Source organism: Oncorhynchus gorbuscha, linkage group LG20, assembly GCF_021184085.1.
Source record: "Oncorhynchus gorbuscha isolate QuinsamMale2020 ecotype Even-year linkage group LG20, OgorEven_v1.0, whole genome shotgun sequence".
Taxonomy (NCBI): domain Eukaryota; kingdom Metazoa; phylum Chordata; class Actinopteri; order Salmoniformes; family Salmonidae; genus Oncorhynchus; species Oncorhynchus gorbuscha.
This window is the reverse complement of record NC_060192.1, coordinates 30556843-30580309: the sequence shown is the minus strand read 5'-3', so window position 1 is coordinate 30580309 and position 23467 is coordinate 30556843. Positions and strand designations below refer to the sequence as shown.

At 41.7% G+C, this 23467-nt stretch overlaps 3 protein-coding genes across 8 annotated transcripts in view; 1 reads left to right on the top strand and 2 right to left on the bottom strand.

Moving 5' to 3' along the window:
• LOC124006797 (retinal guanylyl cyclase 2-like) overlaps positions 1-5677 on the bottom strand; it is a 27453-nt gene extending 21776 nt beyond the window's left edge. For 2 of the 4 annotated variants that reach the window (XM_046316953.1, XM_046316955.1), the window contains exons 1-2: positions 5485-5677; positions 1573-2400 (exon numbers count right to left, since the gene is read on the bottom strand). In XM_046316953.1, coding sequence (XP_046172909.1) covers positions 1573-2323 — 751 coding nt within the window. In that variant the 5' untranslated portion in view covers positions 2324-2400; positions 5485-5677. Of the gene's footprint in view, positions 1-1572; positions 2401-3572; positions 3614-5484 lie in introns of those variants that run through there. The other 2 variants (XM_046316954.1, XM_046316956.1) reach the window with 2 other exon arrangements.
• Positions 5678-6065: 388 nt separating this feature from the next.
• si:ch73-362m14.2 (NHS-like protein 2) lies at positions 6066-13354 on the bottom strand. 3 transcript variants are annotated; one of them, XM_046318213.1, is made up of 5 exons: positions 13270-13354; positions 11251-11469; positions 7337-9505; positions 6965-7106; positions 6066-6680 (listed from the first exon to the last, which is right to left on the bottom strand). In XM_046318213.1, exons 3-5 carry the CDS (start codon positions 9393-9395, stop codon positions 6449-6451), a joined length of 2433 nt encoding a protein of 810 aa, XP_046174169.1. In that variant the 5' UTR covers positions 9396-9505; positions 11251-11469; positions 13270-13354; the 3' UTR covers positions 6066-6448. The 3 variants fall into 3 exon arrangements, with proteins under 3 accessions (XP_046174169.1, XP_046174168.1, XP_046174170.1); XM_046318212.1 differs by having other exon boundaries at positions 11321-11469; XM_046318214.1 differs by lacking the exon at positions 11251-11469 and having other exon boundaries at positions 13270-13353.
• An 882-nt stretch (positions 13355-14236) lies between these two features.
• Positions 14237-19191, top strand: LOC124006614 (G-protein coupled receptor 12-like). The gene is made up of 2 exons (XM_046316667.1): positions 14237-14540; positions 15191-19191. Exons 1-2 carry the CDS (start codon positions 14533-14535, stop codon positions 16197-16199), a joined length of 1017 nt encoding a protein of 338 aa, XP_046172623.1. The 5' UTR covers positions 14237-14532; the 3' UTR covers positions 16200-19191.
• The last annotated feature ends 4276 nt before the right edge of the window (positions 19192-23467 follow it).

The window sequence follows — 23467 nt, the reverse complement described above, 5'->3', positions numbered from 1 at the left end:
GTAACAATGGCAGTAGTAGTAGCAGCAGTAGCAGTAGTTGTAGTAGCATGTAGTAGTAGTAGCAGCAGCAGTAGTAGCAGCAGCAGCAGCAGCAGTAGCAGAGCAGCACAGCAGTAGCAGAAGCAGCAGCAATAGCAGCAGCAGTAGTAGCAGTAGCAGCAGTAGCAGTAGCAGTAGTAACAATGGCAGTAGTAGTAGCAGCAGTAGCAGTAGTTGTAGTAGCATGACTAGTAGCAGTAGCAGTAGTAGTAGTAGCAGCAGCAGCAGTAGCAGTAGCAGTAGCAGCAGCAGCAGCAGCAGCAGCAGCAGCAGCAGCAGTAGCAGCAGCAGCAGCAGCAGCAGCAGCAGCAGCAGCAGCAGAGCAGTAGCAGTAGCAGCAGCAGAGCAGTAGCAGTAGCAGCAGCAATAGCAGCAGCAGTAGTAGCAGCAGCAGCAGTAGTAGCAGTAGTATTAGTAGCAACAGTTTTAGTAGTAGCAGTAATAGCAGTAGCAGTAGGAGCAGTACCAGCAGCAATAGCAGTAGTAGCAGTAGTAGCAGTAGTAGTGGTAGTAGCAGTAGTTGTAGTAGTGGTAGTAGCCGTAGTAGTAATATGTGTTTTTGTAGTAATAGTAGTAGAAGTAATAGTTGTAGTAGTACCAGTCGTATTAATATCTTTCGGGCTCCTGAGTGGTGCAGCGGTCTAAGGCACTGCATCTCAGTGCTTGAGGCGTCACTACAAAAACCCTGCTTCGATTCCAGGCTGTTTCACAACCGGCCGTGATTGGGAGTCCCATAGGACGGCGCACAATTGGCCCAGCATTGTCCGGTTTGGCCGGTGTAGGCCGTCATTGTAAATAAGAATTTGAATTGCCTAGTTATATAAAGGTTACATTATAAAAAATAACAGTAGTAGTAGCAGTAGTATTAGTAGTAGCAGTGTAATACTTATAGTAGTAGTAGCAGTAGTATTGGTAGCAGTAGCAGTAGTAGTAGTAGTAGCAGTATTATTAGTAGTACTAGCAGTAGTAATACTACTAGCAGTATTAGCAGTAGTAGCAGTAGTAATACTAGTAGTAGTAGTAGCAGTAGTATTAGTAGTAGTAGCAGTAGTAATACAGGTAATATTAATTGCAGTAGCAGTAGTAGCAGTAGTAATACTACTAGTAGTAGTAGCAGTAGTATTAGTAGTAGTAGCAGTAGTAATACTAGTAATAGTAATTGCAGTAGCAGTAGTAATACTACTAGTAGTAGTAGCAGCAGAAGCAGTAGCAGTAGCAGTAGTAGCAGTAGCAGCAGTAGCAGTAGTAGTAGTAGTAGTAGCAGCAGTAGTAGTAGTAGTAGTAGCAGCAGTAGCAGTAGTAGTAGTAGTAGTAGCAGTAGCAGCAGTAGCAGTAGCAGTAGCAGTAGTAGTTGTAGCAGCAGTAGCAGCAGTAGTAGCAGCAGTGGCAGTAGTAGTAGTAGAAGTGGTTGTGATATGTTAGTAGTTGTCTAATGAATTAAACTGGCTCTGGTACTGACATCACTGTAGTAATAGTAGTTAGTGGTAGACAGGTTGTATAGAAAGAAAAACCTGAATGATAAACAGGACTCACTGCGGATGTTTTCTGCCCTGTTGACCCTAGTCAGAGCCAGTCGTATGCTGGCAGGGTCCTTGTCTGTGGAGACCACGGTGGTGACAGGGAGGCCGTAGCTCCGCAGAGCGTCAGCGACCTTGCTGCCTGTGTCCACCCACACATCCTCAGCCGAGGAGATGATCCCTATGTGTGCCCAGCGGAAGTGTCTCACCAGGCTGAGCAGCACCCAGGTGGGCGAGGGCACCGTGCGGGCAAAAGTAAGGTGCCTAGTTCGGTCGTCCAGCTCGTAGTTCACACAGGTCCAAGAGAACAGGGCCTTGTTCCAGTTGTTGGCCAGTAAAGAGGCTGCATCACAGTAGCCAGGGTTGACAGGGCCCAGGAAGGCATTAGCCCGTGCGTAGTGACCTAAGAAACCCTTGAGTGCCATGGATGTCTGGCAGTCCTCGTCAATGATGACATACTCAAAGGTGGTGCCCAGGGACAGTGAGGGGTCATTGTTGATCCTCTCCACAGCTAGCTGCGCTGCAGTCTGGGGCAGTGCCTTCGCAAACAGGGGGTCACATTTCCACGGTCCAACTACCCCTACCTTGAACACAGTAGAAGTAGATCTAGCCGCACAGGGCACACTTAGGGATGCCAGCAGGAACCACAGTAGCCAGGCTCTATGGGGAGGGGAGAGGAACTTGGCTTCTGTGAGGACTGGGGTTGTCAGATAGGTTGATGCCCACTCATGCAGTGAACTGTGAAGCTGGTAAAGCTGCCGGAGCATTGCAAGATGCCTTCTCCAGCAGATCCCACAATCCACTATCCCTCAAACGCTGTCCATTCCCCCAAAGGCCCAATGTCCTGTGAAATATAAAGGTATGATGACAAAATGACAAATACTGCACGTATGGGTTTATTTTCTCCAATGGGATGATCATTCATCATGTGTGGTGATAATCCAATCATGGCAGACATGGAGTGGAGATACAAATAGCCCTCTGTCTGTCCCCATTGACACCTGCCTAAAAACACTGTCACATAACAATCACCGGTCTAATCAACTATAGAACCATACATGTTGTTTAAGTTTAAAGTAAGAATTGTAATTAGAGAGAGAAACAAACTAAATTCACATTTTATACCTGGCTCGTTCAATCATATAATGAACCGTATCCTATTTTATTTGACATAAAAATGAAAATACATAGCTATCCTATTGAAAGCCATTGTAAGATATTGAATTCAACACATTCCCACATATTATTTGTGGATGGAATTACCCTGTAATTATCTTTTCAACAAAGTTCTAATTCTTTAGGAGAGACATTGGAGGAACAGAAAGAAGATTCATCTTCGGCAGGGTAGCCTAGTGGTTAGAGTGTTGGACTAGTAACCGGAAGGTTGCAAGTTCAAACCCCCGAGCTGACATGGTACAAATCTGTTGTTCTGCCCCTGAACAGGCAGTTAACCCACTGTTCCTAGGCTGTCATTGAAAATAAGAATTTGTTCTTTTCTGACTTGCCTGGTTAAATAAAGGTAAAATAAAAAAATAAAAAAATAAAAATATCTGCTCCCACCCCTCCAACCAAATGTTTTTTTTGTGTACATGTGTGTATATATGTGTGTTTGTACTGTAAATATTTGTGTGTATATGCGTGTGTATTTGTGTATTTGTGTATATATGTGTGTGTAGTACACAGCGTTGTACGAGATCAGTTTCTTGGCAATTTATCGCATGGAATAGCCTTAATTTCTCAGAACAAGAATAGACTGACGAGTTTCAGAAGAAACTTCTTTGTTTCTGGTCATTTTGAGCCTGTAATCGAACCCACAAATGTTGATGCTCCAGATACTCAACTAGTCTAAAAAAGGCCCGTTTTATTGCTTCTTTAATCAGAACAACAGTTTTCAGCTGTGATAACATAATTGCAAAAGGCTTTTCTAATTATCAATTTGCCTTTAAAATGATAAACTTGGATTAGCTAACACAACGTACCATTTACTTATCTACTATGGTCTATTTATTGCCTTACCTCCTCACGCCATTTGCACACACTGGATGTAGACTTTTTTCTATTGTGTTATTGACTGTACGTTTGTTTATTCCATGTGCAACTCTGTGTTGTTGTTTGTGTTGCACTGCTTTGCTTTATCTTGGCCAGGTCGCACTTGTTCTCAACTTGCCTACCTGGTTAAATAAAGGTGAAATAAAAAGTAAATACAAAATTGGAACACAGGGGTGATGGTTGCTGATAATGTGCCTCTGTGCGCCTATGTAGATATTCCATAAAAAATCAGCCATTTCTAGTTACAATAGTAATTTACAACATTAACAATGCCTACACTGTATTTCTGATCAATTTGATGTTATTTTAATGGACATAATATGTGCTTTTCTTTCAAAAACAAGGACATTTCTAAGTGACCACAAACTTTTGAACGGTACTGTATGTGTGTGTGTGTACAGTATATGTGTGGGTGTACAGTATATGTGTGTGTGTGTATATGTGTGTGTGTACAGGTGTGCGCATACGTGTGTGTGTATGCATGTGTAAATGTGTGTGTGCATAGGTGTGTGTGTGTATGTGTATATATGTGTGTGTATATATATGTGTGTGTATTTATGTGTGTGTATACATGTGTATATGTGTGTGTATATGTGTGTGTATATATGCGTGTGTGTGTATATATATGTGTGTGTATATGTGTGTGTGTAAATGCGTATTAATATGTGAGTGTATATGAATGTGTATATATGTGTTTGTGTGTATATATATGTGTATATATGTGTGTATATGTATGTGTATGTATGTGTCTATGTGTGTGTATGTATGTGTCTATGTGTGTGTATATGTGTATATGTGTGTACGTGTGTATATGTGTGTGTATATATGTGTATATGTGTGTGTATGTGTATATGTGTGTCTATGTGTGTGTGTATATGTGTATATGTGTGTCTATGTGTGTGTGTATATATGTGTATATGTGTGTATGTGTGTGTATGTGTATATGTGTGTGTATGTATGTGTCTATGTGTGTGTATATGTGTGTACGTGTGTATATGTGTGTATATATGTGTATATGTGTGTGTGTATATATGTGTATATGTGTGTGTATGTGTGTGTGTGTGTATATATGTGTATATATGTGTGTATATATGTGTATATGTGTGTGTATGTGTGTGTATGTGTGTGTGTATATATGTGTATATGTGTGTGTATGTGTGTGTGTGTATATATGTGTGTATGTGTGTGTGTATATATGTGTATATGTGTGTGGATGTGTGTGTGTATATATGTGTATATGTGTGTGTATGTGTGTGTGTATATATGTGTATATGTGTGTATGTGTGTGTGTATATGTGTGTATATGTGTGTGTATGTGTGTATGTATATATGTGTATATGTGTGTATGTGTGTGTGTATATATGTGTATATGTGTGTGGACAAAAGTCCCATCTCGAATGGACTAATAAAGTATATCTTACCTTATCGTGTTTAGTTATTACCACTACCTTCACTAATACTACTACTACTACTGCTATTACTATTAATACTACTACTGCTATTACTACTAATACTACTATTACTACTACTACTGATAATACTACTATTACTACTACAACTACTATTACTAATGCTACTAATGTTGCTACTGCTACTACTACTATTACTGCTAATACTACTGATAATACTACTACTACTACTAATAGTAATACTATTACTGCTACTACTACTACTATTACTGCTAATACTACGGCTACTACTACTAGTAATACTATTACTTTCCCAATACATTTAAATATCATTCATTGATTTTTAAGATAAACGCATTTGAACATTAATTCCATAAAGAAAGTAGTCCTTCTATCCCACAATACATTGATAGCAGCTAGCCGATATTGTTATACAAACTTGCATTTGGCAGGTGCATTGTCATCCTTACCATTTTAGTACAACACTAAGGTCTCTTAAATCCAGTGATGTTCCCCCTATGAGACATTCCGTAACACTGAACTGGAAAGCCACGTTGAAAGTGAAATTCAGAGTGGACCTTAGTAGTGAGAGTGAAGTAGTGAACACTAATAATCCACTCAGGCAGAGTATCAGAAGGAGTGACGCATTACAGACCGAGGGCAGATGACCTGTGGATTATAATAAATCCCTTCTATCCATTTCTCAGTAACACGCCTATTACTCAGAGTCCCCATGTTTGGCTTAAATATTTAATGACCCCCCTTCCCCCACTTAAGTGCCTAAGAACGGATCTTTCACAAACCTGGGTACAGTAAGTAAGGTACCAATTTTGAATGCAATGTAGTTGTGATAGGGAATTGTTTCAGGGGAAAACATTGTTTGTTGAACATACAGTATCTTGGATTTATATCAATTCAACTATCATGACACTGGAGGAACTTGCATAAGACGAACAACCAGTCAATAAAACAGCCATCATGCTCCCCCGTTACTTTGTCAGAGTGAATAAGGCTTGGGCAGCAGTAGGTTAAAGCAGACGCATACTAATGATCTGTTACAGACACACAAGCAGCTCTGTTTAATTTCTGAGCGATACATGACCAAGACCAAAAGCACAAATGTTGGCAGCTCAGAAACAAATGTTGTAGGCATCACAAGTCAAGGCAAGAAAGATGTATTGACACGATAGATTGTCTCAGCTCATAAGCAAAACACAGCTGGCCAACACTGTCATATTTCCAGTTAGACATGACCTCTATACACTGCATTGCCGTCACAGAAACAAGCTGTCGGTGAACTGTAGCACGTAAAGCAATACAAACTATAGACTTTTCCTTCTCTCCCTGATTGTCCACAATACTCGCATGCCCCATATTGAGTGAATAGTGTTTGTTACACATTGAGAAACATAAACATTGGAGTTGTTTGATGCGCTACGGTTGGCCGGCCAATGGTTTAGTATTCTTCAGTAGTTCAGAGGCTGACAGTCTCTCCCCAGAGCTGGGTTTATTGCTCCTCCTCCTCTGCAGAAAAGCCATGAAGTTGTCATTTTTGGAGCTTGACTTCTGGACGACCCTCGGTGTGCCTTTAATGGGGGATCCGTAACCCTGCCTGCTCCCAGTGCTGTCAGCTGTTTCTTTACGACCCAGGAGTTTCTTCTTTGACCTTTCAAAAAACAGGGAGTCCAGAAAGTAGACTAATATAATACACTTGTTATGAAGAAAAAACCTTTGAGAAACAACTAAAATATTAAATAATTCTGACAATATACTTTTTTTGGAAAGTGTGTTAATGCTTGTTTATTTGTTGGATGTAATTATTTAACCAATTTAGTGTGCATGAAAGTGGACCAGGCTCGTCTCCTTATATCTAGTTTACCTATGTAGCACTGGTAGTTTGTTTTGCATGTTGCTTGATATTCTATTTTGTGGGAAAGTAAGACCCATTACCTGTGTATGATGGTGAATAGGTCCTCAGTAGTTGGCTGTGAGGAGTTGTGGTCCAACTCTTCCTCCTCCTGCTCCCCGAGGCACAGTGTTCTCATCTGAGGCATTGCCCTCCTCTCTTCACTGTTCTCATCTAGGAAAAGTCCTGTTGGAAAAATATATAACACCATAAATTCCATTTGGGATGAAAATACTTTAGTTCAAGAGCTAACTCGTGCCATCTACATATTATGCGTACATATTGATTCAATAATAACAACATACAATAAATAATGTTACAGATGATGGTACAGATGTTGGTTACAGATGTTACAGACTTCATGCATAGAGTTCAAAACAGTGTGAGTGAGTTCTACTTGTAAAATTGAAGAATACCATCTCTTATCCTGTTATGGTTGCAATCTTGTCCAGTAAAGTCTCTGTCTCTGTAAACACTGGCAGTAACCTGGTAACCACTGGCAGTAACCTGGCAACCAGTGGTAGGAGGCTGGTATGCACTGGCAGTAACCTGGTAACCAGTGGTAGGAGGCTGGTATGCACTGGCAGGAGCCTGGTAAGCACCACTGAGCCCAGACCAGACATGGCTCCTGGTGCTCTCCTGTCCCAGTGAGCTGATGGAGGGCATGAAGAGGACATCAGGTTTCTTTGCGACTGGAGGGGGAACCAACTTCTTCTTCCTATCTAGTTCAGCTTGAAGAGATGTGGTGCTGGTGAGAGAGGTCCTTCTCACGTTCCTGGTCTCTGAATGGCAGGAGGCAGGTGGTGGGTGTGAGTCAGTCACATCATACTGCTGCCTGTCTACAGCTTGCTGCCTCTGAAACATAACCCCATCACTGGCAACACAAGGAGGCTGATGTGACCTCTTAGGCTTCACTCTTCTTTCCACCATAAACATGTCCCCTTGCCTCTCTCTTGATGAGGCAGGAAGGGTCTCTGAGAACTGTGTAGAGATTGAGGAGGACTTTACCATATGTATCGGTGGCCATTTGTGTGCGGGTGGCTTAGTAGCAACAGGTGGTTTAGCTTTAGGACTGTGGTGGATCAATGGACAGCTCTCCAGCTCCAGATCCTGTTCCTGCTCCTCCTCCCTGATGACTTCAGGTGAGCCCTCCAAGCCTTTGTCTGAATCTGAGCTGCTGACGGAACGTAAACGAACATTGCTGAGATCCTCCTGGGTCACCACAGGCATCACCATCATGCTGGAGCTCAGCCTCTGTCTGGGTTTGGTAGTGCCAGAGGACTCGGAGTGACGCCGCGTGGCTTTAGATTTGACCAATGTCGGGTCTGGGAGAGGGACAAGGCCTGGCAACTCCAGGGACAGCCGTAGCCTGCTGTTGCTGGCTCTGGGGGAGGTGGGTGAGGTGGAGGACTTGGGGCGCATCCTGCAGCCCAGGGGGGAGGGTCCAGTGATGGCAGACGTGAGGATAGGAGGGGGGGAAGTCTCACACTGAGATCTGGACATGCCATTGGAGGGGGAGACTGGGGCAGGTGGTAGGAAGGTGGACTGTTTACAAGTTAGAGTTGGAGGGTGTCGCAAGGGGGGAGAGGGTCTGACCGATTCTGACCAGCTGGGGGCTTTTTTGTCCTCATTTCCAGTAATACCCATAGCAGGACCTGAGCATGACATGGAAGAGCAGGGGTCAGTTGATCTTACTTCACGTATCTGCCCATTATTGTTGACTGGTGGCCCAACCAGAGCCTGTACAGGCTGAGCAGGGGACTGCTCCAGGCACAGTACGTCCTCTGTCCTGGGTGTGGAGATGAGGATGAGGTCAGGCAAGAAGGAGTCTTGGGTAGCTGTGTCTCTGTCCATGTAGAGGCTCTTGGTCCTGTTTTCTCTGAGCTGGGAGGCGGAGTCTCTCCTCAGGGACACGCTACGGGTTGGCGGCGCCGGCCTCCTCCGCGTCTTCCTCAGGATGATGCTGTGGGACCGCGACCGTGGACCACCGTGATCAGGGGAGACGTCTGGGCTCAACGGGGAGCTGTCGCCTCTACTAATGTCCTCTGCGCTGTTGTCAGGGCATAGGTGGACGTAGCTGTCACATCTGCTTCTGGAAGTGATTGAGTTTGAGGCAGTGGCTGCAGAGAAGGAGCGACCGCGAAACTCAGGGTTGTGTACTGGCAGGACCGTCTCCTCATTTTGAATGGGGTTAACTATATAACACTCCCTTTCACCCCTTCTACTGGCAGTGTTAGCCATGGCAGACAATCCAGTGGAGGCATAGGGGCCAACCTGCTGGAACTGGGAGGTCACAGAGGATTCTGGGGGGTGGCATATCTTGGCAGCATGCTGGCATGGGGACTTCACCACGTCAGGACAAGGGGACATCATGATGTTTGGTTGGTAGGATGTGTTGTCCCAGTTGGGGGAGAAGGTGGACCCTTTGGGCCCCTTCCAGGCTTGACTGGTACACATCAGGGCCCTGTTCTCCATGACATCAGAGACAGTCCTGAGACACCAGGTAGATCACAGGCTGTTTGGCTGAACAGAGATGAGTCCTCTTTAGAGAACAGAGTTTCACAATTCCTTCATCTGGATGTTACCTAAGGGGACGAGAAGATAGAATAAACAAGTTGTGTGAGTGACAGCACAGTGGGGTGTTAATCTTGGTTTCAGAAATAAAACAAAATATGCTATTCTGTCTTTTATCCATTTCCCTTTTGAATATAACCATAGTCCTTTGAGTATGAGGATACTGTATATAAGGAGAGCATGTGAGTGGGAGAGGGTGAGTGAGATGTGGCTGGAGAGAAGGAAGGAAGTCAGAAAATATCTCTGCCTATCTTGGTCTTGTGCTTGATAAATGAAGAGTGGGTGTTTACCATGGTAACTGCTACCTGGTCATCCCTAGTCAGATCACAAAAACAATCATTTGAACCACAGATTAGATCTATACTGCATGATGCCTGGTTCGACACCATCTACACTGGATGGGATGAGCAAACTATTGAAGAATAATTAACAGATTGTAAAAGCTATTCCAGTAATCATACCTAAAAAAAATCCATGGCTGTTAATAAAATGGAAAGATTGTGTGTAGGGAAAAAAAGAGAACATTTTGATTGCGTTAATTAAGAGGACCATGCAGTCATGTAATGAACAAGAATAAAGATATGATAACTGCAGAATTTTTGTTTCAGGGATAGTATGATGAATGATCTACACATCCAACGATGGAAGACTTGCTTAGGTCTCAGCACAGTCAGAGTGTGAATTAAATTAGCCAAGGAAGGCGGTCAATGCTGTTTCTTGGGAAAATGCTCCTCTGTCGTTGTTGGAGAGGGCACGTGCTATTGGGATAATTAGTGGGGTACAGACTGTTGCATACAGCTGATCATGGAATCCCCCCTCTTTCATTGCTGGACTAAACCTGTAGTTGTTATGAAGTTCATCTATTATTTTCTTCTTCATTTCCGCTCTATCGCCTGCCTTCTCTCTGGACAACTCTCTGAGCAATATCTTCTGCCTTAAAGAGGAAGATCTCTAACTATTTCTTTCCTCTAAATGGTGTGTTGGTTATGATGTCGTCAAAGACTGTGTTTTAGCATGGGTCAAGTAGGCCATTTAGATATGCTGCACACTCCACCACTGACAGCCCAAGGAGAGTTTTCTCCGCATTCATCAGCATAACAAACACCGTAGCCTTTGGGAATGGTTCCCTGGATGAACGTATGATCACTCCTATTCCCTTTCTTTTAACAAAACAGATTTTATATACATACACACTCACACACAAATACCACACACAGGCACACACACACACACACACACATGCAAAAAGACCACACACACACACACAACACACACACACATGCATGCACACATTTATACACACACATGCTTGCACGCACCCACATACGCATGCAGGCACACACCCTTTCACAACGCACACACACAGACAATAACAACAATGCTTAAAAATAGAGGGCTTTCTGACATAATCATGTCCATGTTTTACCTTGTCAGATACATGGCTAGAATGAAACAGATAGAAAGAGAGAGAGACATATATATATATATATATATATATATATATATATATATATATATATATATATAGAGAGAGAGAGAGAGAGAGAGAGATAGACAGAGATAGAACGCCAGAGAGACGTGTAAATACCCTAGAGCGACAGAGACCCTCGACTTCCTTGAATAAATAGATGCTAATTGGAACAATAAAAATGCTAATCTTTCACATAAACCACACAACACTGTTTGCATACTGTCTACATACATGAAGTCAAAATGAGTACATGACAGAATGAAGAGACATCAATTTCATCTCAACCTTCCTGTAAAACAGAGCCTGATGAATGTGTCCATAAATCCCTCCAAAGCCCTGTGTCCTTCCCTCCTACCTCACAGCTGGCTCAGGAGATAGAGCTGTGGCTTCCAATGCAGCACTCCTACATCTACGCTACAGCCTGCTCCTACAGCCCAATACATTCACATGCTGTTGCCATGACAATTGGAAGTGGGCTGCTACTTGCTCTGACTTCGTTGGATGCTGAGAGTGGAGGGAGAGAGGAGGGAGAGGAGAGAGAGAGGGGGGGAGAGAGAGAGAGAGAGAGGGGGAGAGGTAGAAAGACAGAGAGAGGAGAACAGAGGATGGACATCAAAATATTGTTGGGATGGCGTGTGAAGCATATTTGCCTCTGAGGGACAAGGATGGTATTGAATTGTTTCAAAGAGGCTGGCACATCAAAATAGTTCCATTGCCTCAACAGCTGCATCATGACAAGAGCTGACTTGATATTCCTGGCATGCCTTGGATGGTTTACTTTGAGGAGCATAGATACAACCAAGTAATTCACAGCTGTTTTGCTACGTTGACTTTTCCACATGGACGTGTTCAACTTCATCAACTTTTATATAAATAAAAGCATGACGGCTTGAGACACTTGTCTTACAATCACCTCAATGTTGTTAGTCTCAATGGGTGTGTTTACCAGATCATGCCAGGGGCGGCTGCTCCCTCAGGAACATCCCTTTAGAGGCTTCAGAAAGATATATCATGTCTATGTTGGTTTCAGGATTTGTAACTTTTTTTTCACCTTTATTTAACCAGGTAGGCTAGTTGAGAAAAAGTTCTCATTTACAACTGCGACCTGGCCAAGATAAAGCAAAGCAGTGTGAACAGACAACACAGAGTTACACATGGAGTAAGCAATTAACAAGTCAATAACACAGTAAAAAAAAAACGATCAAAAAAGCATCAAGCCATACAGTCTCGACAAAATGACTAATGCACGGTGTAGCGGATGTTGACAGTAATAACTGAGACGAGAGATGACAGAGCTGAGAAAGAGAAATTGGCTCCATCCTCTTCTTCTAATGTTGAGACAGAGCTATTGACCAACGTTTGGGAAACATCGTTGGCACATGATGGGGACAGGAACAAAAAATGATTGCAAAAAAGAAAGATGAAAAAAGAAAGAAAGAAGAAAAAAGAAAGAAAGAAGAAAAAAAGATGATTGCATCATCACTACCTCCCACTCCTTCTCCACCACTAAAGGGGTCTCCACCCTCTCCATTTGCATTGTGCTGGATCCCCTTCGCCATGTACTCTCAGGTGGCGGACATCAGATACCCCCCCCATCCCTTTATGTAACCTGAGTTTTTCTGCTAACTGCAACAGTTCAAAAAGCATGTTGCCATAGACAGTCTGCTGTGTGGTCACATCTGAATAGAGCATTGGTACATGTAGGCCTTCATCACCTTGGTGGGACTACTGGTCTGTATGACTTATGAAGGTGAATTAAATACAACAGACAGTACTTGGAACTGTACCAAGACGGCTTTGCTGTGCCCATTGTTTCAGAGCCAATGTGAACCCTTCAGAATAAGGCCTGTGGGTTTATCCAAGCTTGACTTCTTTCCCCAGAGTAATCTCAGGTGACGCATACTAACCGAGTTTCTTTCTAATACCACGCAGACATGACCTGATACATTTGATCTTTGTAGTTATTGATTTACTGCATTACGTTACGTAAAGTAAAGGTAGCAAAGGAATCATTGTACTTTTGAAACTGCTAGTTACTTAACTTGTTACATGTCATCTTCATGCCATATTAGTGGCCCTGAGTTGATCGATCGTAAAGAGCTCAAAACTGAGTTTATTCATTGGTCAATAATTCACCATTCCATACTAATGTTATCCACAGAACCTTTTAAACCTGATAGCCCAAGACCTACATATAGAAATCAAATCACATACCTCTTTACCTGCAAGGAATGAGGTCATGAATTGTACAATATACCGGATTAATAATAATAATAGTAATAATTTGGGAATTGTCAAATTTACCTGATAAAAACCAGCCTCCTCAATGAGATGGTGAGTTGTCTCTCTAACCCTCACTCTTGTCACCCACGTACCAATATGACCAAATGTTCCTCAAATGTAACTTCTAAACCAGACCCTCCCTTTCAACAAAGGAAGTGGCTGTGTACCAGGCATTGTGACAGGAAACATGAGATGGGGAGTGATTAGGGCTGGGGCTGCTTCTATCGGGGTCAAGTGTTTAGTGAAGGGTGAGAACAACACCACTATTTCCACACCCCTTGCTTCCCTATTGGCAGACCATGCTCACACACCCTCCTCTATGTAGTGTAACTGGTACTAGAAGGTGATTCATGAAGTTGATCAAACTTCTTACAATGATCATGGGGATATATGGAGGGAGGGTTTAAAATATTACTAGCGAAAGTTCATTGGTCTTAATAATTCCTGGAAAAGAAAATAACTCTGCATAGTAAAAATTCACTTTTGTTTTTGACAGGCATGTCAGCTAGTTTGAGTCTTTTTTTAGCCAGCTACTCTACTGACCAGTGACATGGTCAAACTTCCAAAAGATGTCGCCCCCCCTCTTTAAAGTGATATACTGCCACCTGCAGGTTCCAGGACAACACAGTTCTGTACTCATACTGGTATCACTTTGTCAAGGGAGGAATGTGCTTTGAACATAAAATAAACTCAATCAGATGCTGGAACCATTCTCATCAACGGAGGTCAACAAGATTCAAGCTAACTCTTAGGATCCTTGTGTGAATATATTATATTCCACGCAATTAAAATGTAGGTGGAAAAAATACCAGGCCATAGCTTAAAAAAGTACATAAAATAAATAAAACCGAAACAACTAATAGTATTGACTATTTATTTCTGAAAATCTATGCTGTGTCACCCTCTTCCACAAGCTCTGAATCACACATCGAGTGAAGAATGGAGTGGGAGCACTTGACGTCAGTTGGGGAATCATCCACAGGACCAATAGGATAGTAACAAGCAAGAGTCAATGCCAGCGAATTGCCAATATCATTAGCGGTGTGTCAGCCAAGTCTTAACGTCTCCTGTGAGAAATAGAATCAGAAAAGAGTTGTTACAATAACGGTAAAATAAAACAGAGGGTTTATATTATACATCGGTGCCGGCGGTTACCCGTTATAGTCTTCACCCGCGCGCCCAATGTCTCCATCTTCCCCGTGAACAGCTGTCAAGGAATGCGTATGGGCAGACCTCAACAAGCCATCTCAACATCACTTGACTGAGGCATAGTGACACGCACGGATGCACTGGTTAGTGATCAGCCTATATATCTATATATTATGTCCGTGTTTAAATGATAGACAAGAGAGAACCCTTTTCTCACATAAATGACATCATTTGGTTTTTGACCTTAGAAGTCCTTTATAATCACGCGAGAGGGTAAGAATAGATGTGTGGATTAATAATATTAATTTGCCCTGGGTGAAACAACCCATATCTAATGTTTGGGCATGCTATTACTAATCGAAATTACATGGATCTAAAATTAGATCAAAGACAAGCCATTCATTTCCATTTTTACCGTTTCTATAAATTCCTGCTCAAACAGCCAATCCTTGATGTCAGTAGTCCCGACAGAGGGGCTCTCATTTAAATTTAACTCTTTGTTGTATGTATTGGGAGACAACGGAGGAAATGATAAGTACACTAACAGCACAGTTGAACTGTTATAATCGGACTAATCGGTGATACTCCGCTAATATCCTTTATGCATAAAAGGCGGCATTTTGGCCATGCATTCACGCCACAATTGGTCGTGCGTCTGTCAAATGAGACAAATGTTTTATTTGGAAATATGTAAGACACTCTTGAACACAAGTGTCTTTACACTGTACATTTCCCACGGTGATCACTCTGAAAGTCTCTATCTGCGCCCCCTCCCCTTCTCTGTCATTCTCAGTGATGATTCACTCTCTGCGGCAGCTATGAGTAACCAATTCCAAAACACCTCTACCCCAATCTGGAGTGTTCAAGAAGCAGGGAATTCCACGCCACCTCCAACATTTGAGCTGGAGCCGGTGCCTGTCAGCGTGAATCCCTGGGATATAGTATTGTGTGTCACAGGGACCCTAATGTCCTGTGAAAATGCAATCGTGATTGCCTTAATTATTTACACGCCCACCCTGAAAGCGCCCATGTTCGTGTTGATAGGGAGCTTGGCTTTTGCGGACCTACTGGCAGGGCTTGGTTTGATAGTGAATTTCACCATCACCTACATATTTGATACGGGATTCGCGACGCTGCTATCAGCTGGACTGCTCATCACTGCCTTTTCGGCCTCCGTTCTCAATATCCTGGCAATCACTGTGGATAGATACCTGTCCCTCTACAACGCACTCACTTACCACACGGAAAGAACAGTGATTTTTACCATCGTCACACTGGTGCTCATTTGGGTGACGAGCATCACTCTGGGCGCGTTACCAATCATGGGATGGAACTGCCTTAAGGATGAGACTACTTGCAGTATTTGCGCTCCCATTGATAAAAATCACGCTGCAGCGCTGGCTGTGACTCTTCTTTTTGTATTCGCACTCATTCTGCAACTATACCTCCAGATTTGCAAGATTGCTTTTCGTCACGCGCAGCAAATCGCGGTGCAGCACCAGTTCATGACGACCTCCCACTCCTCCTCCACCACTAAAGGGGTCTCCACCCTCTCCATTATCCTTGGCACATTTGCATTGTGCTGGATCCCCTTCGCCATGTACTCTCTGGTGGCGGACATCAGATACCCCCCCATCTATACCTACGTCACCGCTCTCCCAGCCATTTGTCACTCAATGATAAACCCCATCATTTATGCTTTCAGAAATCCCGAGATACAGAAATCTATGAGACTGGCTTGTTGTTGTGGATGCGCATCTTCCAACTTCCCTCTGCGACCAAGGACGCCAAGTGTTGTCTAGGCAACTGTTGTGTGTTAGCCTATAGTCTCTAATCAAGTAGTTACAAACACATCACAATCTTAATGACTAATCCGAAAAGATTTGTGGGTGTTTTGTTTTGCATTTCGTGTGTATTGAATAACTACTGTACGTCTGACGTCCTCTTGTATATTTTACTGAGCATAGCATTAGGATGTCTGCTCTCAAAATAAACCCGTTCAATTTCTCTAAAGGAAGTGTATTGTCCCAGAGCTACCAGTGCAGTATTGATGCGTTTATATGGAGGTAGTAGCCTTCACTGTACGAGCGAGGCCTCATATAAAGGCCTCATATAACAACCTTTAGATTATAATTGATGCATTTGTGCATGTCATGTGCAATGACTCGGTGTTGCTCATAAAGGATTAAAAGTAGCCCCTAACACATTAGGCAAATACGTGTTCTGTGTCAGTACAATACAATAGGGCGAAGGAAACTACTCCTAATGTCCCCGTATTGATTCCATTCATTGGGAATAATGTTTATCAAAGGTTGTTGAATGTTCATCAGAAGGATGTCGAAACTTGGTACTGATTTACCGCGTCTCTACACCTTCAAAATGTTTACTGTCCCTTCAGTCTGTCATATAGTGGGGCAAGTAAAAGTGAGCCAATTTGTGATTTACGCATGGTTTATTGCGAGGGGGAAATGCTGGAATGAGTGGACTGTGTAGCTCAACGTTATCCGCAAAGCCGTTTCAGCACCATGGACAACGAAACGTGAGCCATCGCCCACTCGATAACGGACGCATATGCCTGGTAATGCGAGCTATGTAGCTAGTACTGTAGGAGTGGAGAATAAGCCTCATTTGTGTGCTTTTTTAATTCAAGACAAAAGCAGAAAAAATAGTGTCAGCCAAGGTTTTCCAAATGAACGCACCCAGACAGTATCATATATTCCCTGTGTGACGGGCCACTCTAAATGTTTCAAGGGGGAAACCCTTTGCATTCGTCATGCGCAACACTAATGGATTATAATTACAATAGACTACGTGCAATATCTGTATGCCTATAGCCTACCTAGACCCTCGGTATACCTTACACATCGACATCTGATTGACTTCTGATGTCATAACATATTTTTGTTGCTTGCCCACTAAAAACAAATGTCTCTACATAGTGCCAAAAAAAGGGGCATTACGCTTGTTACCATAGCATATCCTTTTTTTGGTGCTATATATATATATATATATATATAACTTTTTTTCAATTCTAAATTGAACCTGTATGGCGCAATAAATAATAATTTCGTAAGGTTCTATAAATAACCATTAAAACATGTTATATAGCACCAAAAAAAAAAGATTCCGCTATGGTTACAAACCTTTTTGGGGCTATATAGAACCCTTTTAATGGTTCTTCATATAACCTTTATGCAGAATGGTTCTATAAAGAACCTTTCTCAATCTAAACAGTTCTTTGTAGATCTATTTGAAGAACCATACAGGTTTTTAAATTCTGGTTTGCCATATTGTGAAAATTCCATAGGTGTTATTATTGTGTTAATTGACCAGTTGAATCAGGTGTGCTAGCTCTGGAACTGCTGGGGTGCCTGAGGAAAGAATTGAGAACTACTGAGTGAGACAACAGTTCTCAGTTGACACAAGGCCACACATGAGTCTTTCACTCGACACTGTTTCTGGCCATAGTCATATATAACATGTCATGGCATAACACAACAGATTAGAGAAACTAGAATAAATGAGCCACTGGCCCTAAATATATATTATCACTAAAATAACAATGAAACCTTTTGTGAACTGTAAAGAACCATTGAAGGGCTCAAAGGGTTCTATGAGTCATTAGGGTTCCACATAGAACCATCACCCTTCCCAAAGAACCCTTGATGAACCCTCTTTTCTCATGTTTTCACAACAAATCAATATTTAGGCCATGTACACATAGATGTCTGTGGGGTAGTTGTACAGAATGGTTGCAGTGCATCATTTAAGAAAAAGCTAAATTATGCAAATTGTAGGCTACAATTTTGCTCTGCTGTAATGGCACTCATTCCAATAGTTGGTAAATACAAATGTTCTAATGTCTTAATTGTTTTTGCCTTACTTTGTCTCACGGGCAATAATGTATAACTTGTGTGTTAATAGTGATAAACTGAATGACATTACATGTTGTTTCTCAATAGAACGTGAGCACTATACATAACTACTAGCCACTTGTCAGTTTATGACTGTATAATACAGTAGCTGCATCACTATGACGTCAGTAATGTATGGTGGACAGTTCAGTACTTGAATGATAATACAATGTCTGTTGTTTGAGATTTGTGTGGAGAGCCCTTACAGAATGTAGGCTCATCTACTGCCTATTCACTAGTAGTTCAGTCAAAGAGCTGCTATAAGCAATCCACAATCATTGGAACCCTCAATTTGATATGCTATGATTAGAGTCAGGTTGGAGGGAACTCTGCAACTAGAGTCATCACTATTGAATTGAAGGCTGTCTCCTGTGTGCCACAAAGCTACGCTCGTGGAAAAACTAAATGGAATATTTGTGTATGATTCAAATGATTGTCCCAAACACGGATCCCCTTGGTCATCATCCTCCACTCTCAGCATGATTTGATTTTGCTATGTCAAGATCTAGTATTCTCACAGGGTTTGGAAGTCCTTAAGGTCTTATCATATTGATATAAAGCTATATTTTTATATATTTATTGAAATAAAATGTATGTAGTTTGTATCTCTTATTTGTTTTAAATAATCAATTATGTTTTTGTCTTAAGGAAAACCACTTCAATGTGTCTTGTTCAACCAGTTTAGAAATGTGTTTAAGGTTTGATTGTTTTTATACCAAAATAATTGAAAAGCTACTGTCAAAGTTGTTTGCTTTCTTAAGATGCTGGGGAACTCTTTGTTGCATGGTTAATTTCTGTTCAAAACACCTCACCATATTGTCACCAAGACAGGGTTTTAGTTTGGGTTTTTGTAACAAAGGTAATCAACCAAATCTGTAGCAAGGAGACATCCAAACCAGGTGTCTGTGAAAGAGGCCAATAAATGTTGTTGTTTACCATGTTTCTGTTTGGTGTGGGTGACTCAGTGGGGTCCTGGCTCTATGCTCCCTGGGACAGATGGAGGCTCAGTGACCGCTGCCTAGTGCGATGCCACTGCCTTTGAGGGGAGCAGGAAAACAAACAGGATCCAACAACAGCTATCTGTATCTGTCTGGTATGAAATCTGTCTCGTTGTCCTCTGTAGCTCAGTAGAACATTGCACTTGCAACGCCAGAATAGTGGTTTCGATTCCTGGGACAAACCGTATGTAAAATGTATGCATGCATGACTGCAAGTACCTTAAGATAAAAGAATCTGCTAAATTACATTAATATTTTTAGAATAATAAACACTCCACTAATATCAGTGCTGCTTCACATGGGACCAGAAAGAGATGTGGAGTAATTTCCAAAACACTTTACCAATGGAAGGTTCTGGTACCTTCTACAAACATTGGAAAGAAACAATACTCATTCAAAAACAGACAGCACAGACTCTATAAATGCATTAGCTAGTTTATCATTATACATACAGTACCACATTCAGTGGGGATTTACCTGACCTTATTAAAATATCATCCTTAGGATGTGGCTCTACAGCTGGACAAGAAATACTGGCATGTCCTTGGCTTAGAATGAGCTGTTCCTTCCCATGTCGTGGATCTCATGAGTTCATTTGTCTCTATGCCCTTCTTGTCGTCCCAGATGGCCAGATGGCCTGCGAGGTGGGTGGGGGTCATACTGTACATGCAAAAATAACCATTTACAAATGTCTCTCAGAACCAGTGCATAAATTGGTTATTCATATTCTAGTGATACAGTACAATAGGGTCGTTATATCAGTGCAATAGGTCAGTGATAAGCAGTCACAAGAGGAACCAAGACAAAAGTAAGGTATCAGAACACTTATGTCATTTTATTAGCTCCTCATACGTGCACTATTGTTACTAGGATTGATCAATGTGATAGTCATTTCATATCTAGATACCCAAATTCATTTTACAAGCAGTGCTACAAAAATCTATACAACAATGAATTGAAAAACACATTAGTAGTAATATAAACATATGACTTGATAGAACATAGGACCAGTATGTCTGAAACATTGCTATGCCCCGCCTCTCTCGTCTGCTCCAGCAGGACATTAGTCAAACTGGACGACAAGCACACCAACAATCAACCACTACCTCTTCAGGACTATCTATTTCCCAAACTAAATTCCCAATCTGGCCCTCATACCATCATGGCCACCTAATCATCCCCAGTTTACAATTGACTCACTCAACCCCCTTCCTCTCCCCTGTAACTATTCCCCAGGTCGTTGCTGTAAATGAGAATGTGTTCTCAGTCAACTTACCTGGTAAAATAAGGGTAAAATAAAAAATATATACAGTATATATAATTCAGGACTATCTCTTCAGGCCTTCAACATTAAAATAGTCAGAAAAGAAATTAACAGCAAGGCACACACACACACAGACATGGTAGTCGTTACGTCAACCAGCAAATCTTCAGCAAATTATGTTCACCAAAAACGACAACTGATGTTACACACTGCCAATTAGCGTATCAATACTTAACCACAACACTGTAGACAAGTAAAACAAAGGTGTCACACTCTGACCATAGTTTGCGCTGTTTGTTTCTATGTTTTGTTTGGTCAGGGTGTGATATGAGTGGGCATTCTATGTTGTATGTCTAGTTTGTCTGTTTCTATGTGTTTGGCCTGATATGGTTCTCAATCAGAGGCAGGTGTTAGTCGTTGTCTCTGATTGGGAATCATATTTAGGGATCCTGTTTTGTATTGTGGGCTTGTGGGTGATTGTTCCTGTGTTGGTATTCACGTTACGGGACTGTTTCGTCTTCGTTCTTTTTGTCGGTTCATTGTTTTTTTTCCGTTGTTTAGGTATCCCATTAAAATGGATAATCATCACGCTGCATTTTGGTCCTCCTCTCTATCTCCAGAAGACATCCGTTACAAAAGGGACGTCCCTCAGATAACAAGAAGTTGTGTTGATGACACAGTTACGACTACAGTACCATGTGTCCACAAGTATTAACCAACCTGATATACACTTGATGTGGCATCTTCTTCATATAGAACCAGAACAGAACACTAAATACTTTTCAATAGACAAATATTTAAGTACATTACAGATCAGACTAGTTGAAAGAATGCCTTGGCCTCTTCACCTTGAAAACAACATTGCAGTTTTTGTCTGACTCATTTACAGGTGGAAGATATGCAACTGAAACGACAAATAATATCCAAACTACAATATCATAACTCATGAAATAAACACCTTTATACTGGACCTTGTGTATTATATTATAATCATATACAGTGCATTTAGAAAGTATTCAGACCCCAAGCTAACTATAGCTAGGCTACTCATGATGATGTATTGGTTGACCAAGCTAACCATAGCTAGGCTACTCATGATGATGTATTGGTTGACCTAGCTAACTATAGCTAGGCTACTCATGATGATGTATTGGTTGACCAAGCTAACCATAGCTAGGCTACTCATGATGATGTATTGGTTGACCTAGCTAACTATAGCTAGGCTACTCATGATGATGTATTGGTTGACCAAGCTAACCATAGCTAGGCTACTCATGATGATGTATTGGTTGACCTAGCTAACCATAGCTAGGCTACTCATGATGATGTATTGGTTGACCTAGCTAACTATAGCTAGGCTACTCATGATGATGTATTGGTTGACCAAGCTAACCATAGCTAGGCTACTCATGATGATGTATTGGTTGACCTAGCTAACTATAGCTAGGCTACTCATGATGATGTATTGGTTGACCAAGCTAACCATAGCTAGGCTACTCATGATGATGTATTGGTTGACCTAGCTAACTATAGCTAGGCTACTCATGATGATGTATTGGTTGACCAAGCTAACCATAGCTAGGCTACTCATGATGATGTATTGGTTGACCTAGCTAACTATAGCTAGGCTACTCATGATGATGTATTGGTTGACCAAGCTAACCATAGCTAGGCTACTCATGATGATGTATTGGTTGACCAAGCTAACTATAGCTAGGCTACTCATGATGATGTATTGGTTAACCAAGCTAACTATAGCTAGGCTACTCATGATGATGTATTGGTTGACCTAGCTAACTATAGCTAGGCTACTCATGATGATGTATTGGTTAACCAAGCTAACTATAGCTTCTTCTTTTGAAGCGCTAGGGGATTATGAAAAGCGCTATAGAAATGTGATTAATTATTATTACTATCGGCTGATATTGGCCTTTTACCCCTACAATGCATTTGGAATGTTTTCAGACCCCTTTACTTTTTCCACATTTTGATACGTTACAGCCTTATTCTAAAATAGATAAAATAAAATAAAAATCATCATCAATTTACTCACAATACCCCATAATGACAATCTACACACACAACCCCATAATGACAATTTACTCACAATACCCCATAATGACAATCTACACACACAACCCCATAATTACACTTTACTCACAATACCCCATAATGACAATCTACACACACAACCCCATAATGACAATTTACTCACAATACCCCATAATGACAATCTACACACACAACCCCATAATGACAATTTACTCACAATACCCCATAATGACAAAGCGAAAACAGATTTTTCAAATGTTTAGAAAAATCTATTCAAAATAAACAACAGAAATACTTTATCTACATAAGTATTCAGACCCTTTGCTATGAGACTTGAAATTGACCTCAGATGAATCCTGTTTCCACTGATCATCCTTTTTATTTTTCCTTCATTTAACTAGGCATTTCTGCAGCATTGAAAGTCCCATAGAACACAGTGGCCTCCATCATTCTTATATGGAAGAAGTTTGGAACCACCAAGACTCTTCCTAGAGCTGGTCTCCCGGGCAAACTGAGCAATCGGGGGAGAAGGGCCTTGGTCAGGGAGGTGACCAAGAAGCTGATAGTCACTCTGACAGAGCCCCAGAGTCCCTCTGTGGAGATGGGAGAACCTTCCAGAAGGACAACTATCTCTGCAACACTCTACCAATCAGGCCTTTATGATAGAGGGGCCAGACGGAAGCCACTCCTCAGTAAATGGCACATGACAGCCCACTTGGAGTTTGCCAAAAGGCCCCTAAAGGATTCTCAGACCATGAGACACAAGATTCTCTGACCTTATGAAACTAAGATTGAACTTGGATGCCAAGTGTCACCTTGCACCATCTCTACGTTGAAGCAGA

Excerpts from the sequence above, each read along its gene's own strand:
- si:ch73-362m14.2 (XM_046318213.1), bottom strand. The coding sequence starts at position 9,395 with ATGGAGAACAGGGCCCTGATGTGTACCAGTCAAGCCTGGAAGGGGCCC. Across the intron at positions 7,107-7,336 it reads CCATAACAGGATAAGAGATG|GACTTTTCCTAGATGAGAAC; the intron begins GTATTCTTCAAT and ends TTTTTCCAACAG. Across the intron at positions 6,681-6,964 it reads CTATTCACCATCATACACAG|GTCAAAGAAGAAACTCCTGG; the intron begins GTAATGGGTCTT and ends GTTTTTTGAAAG.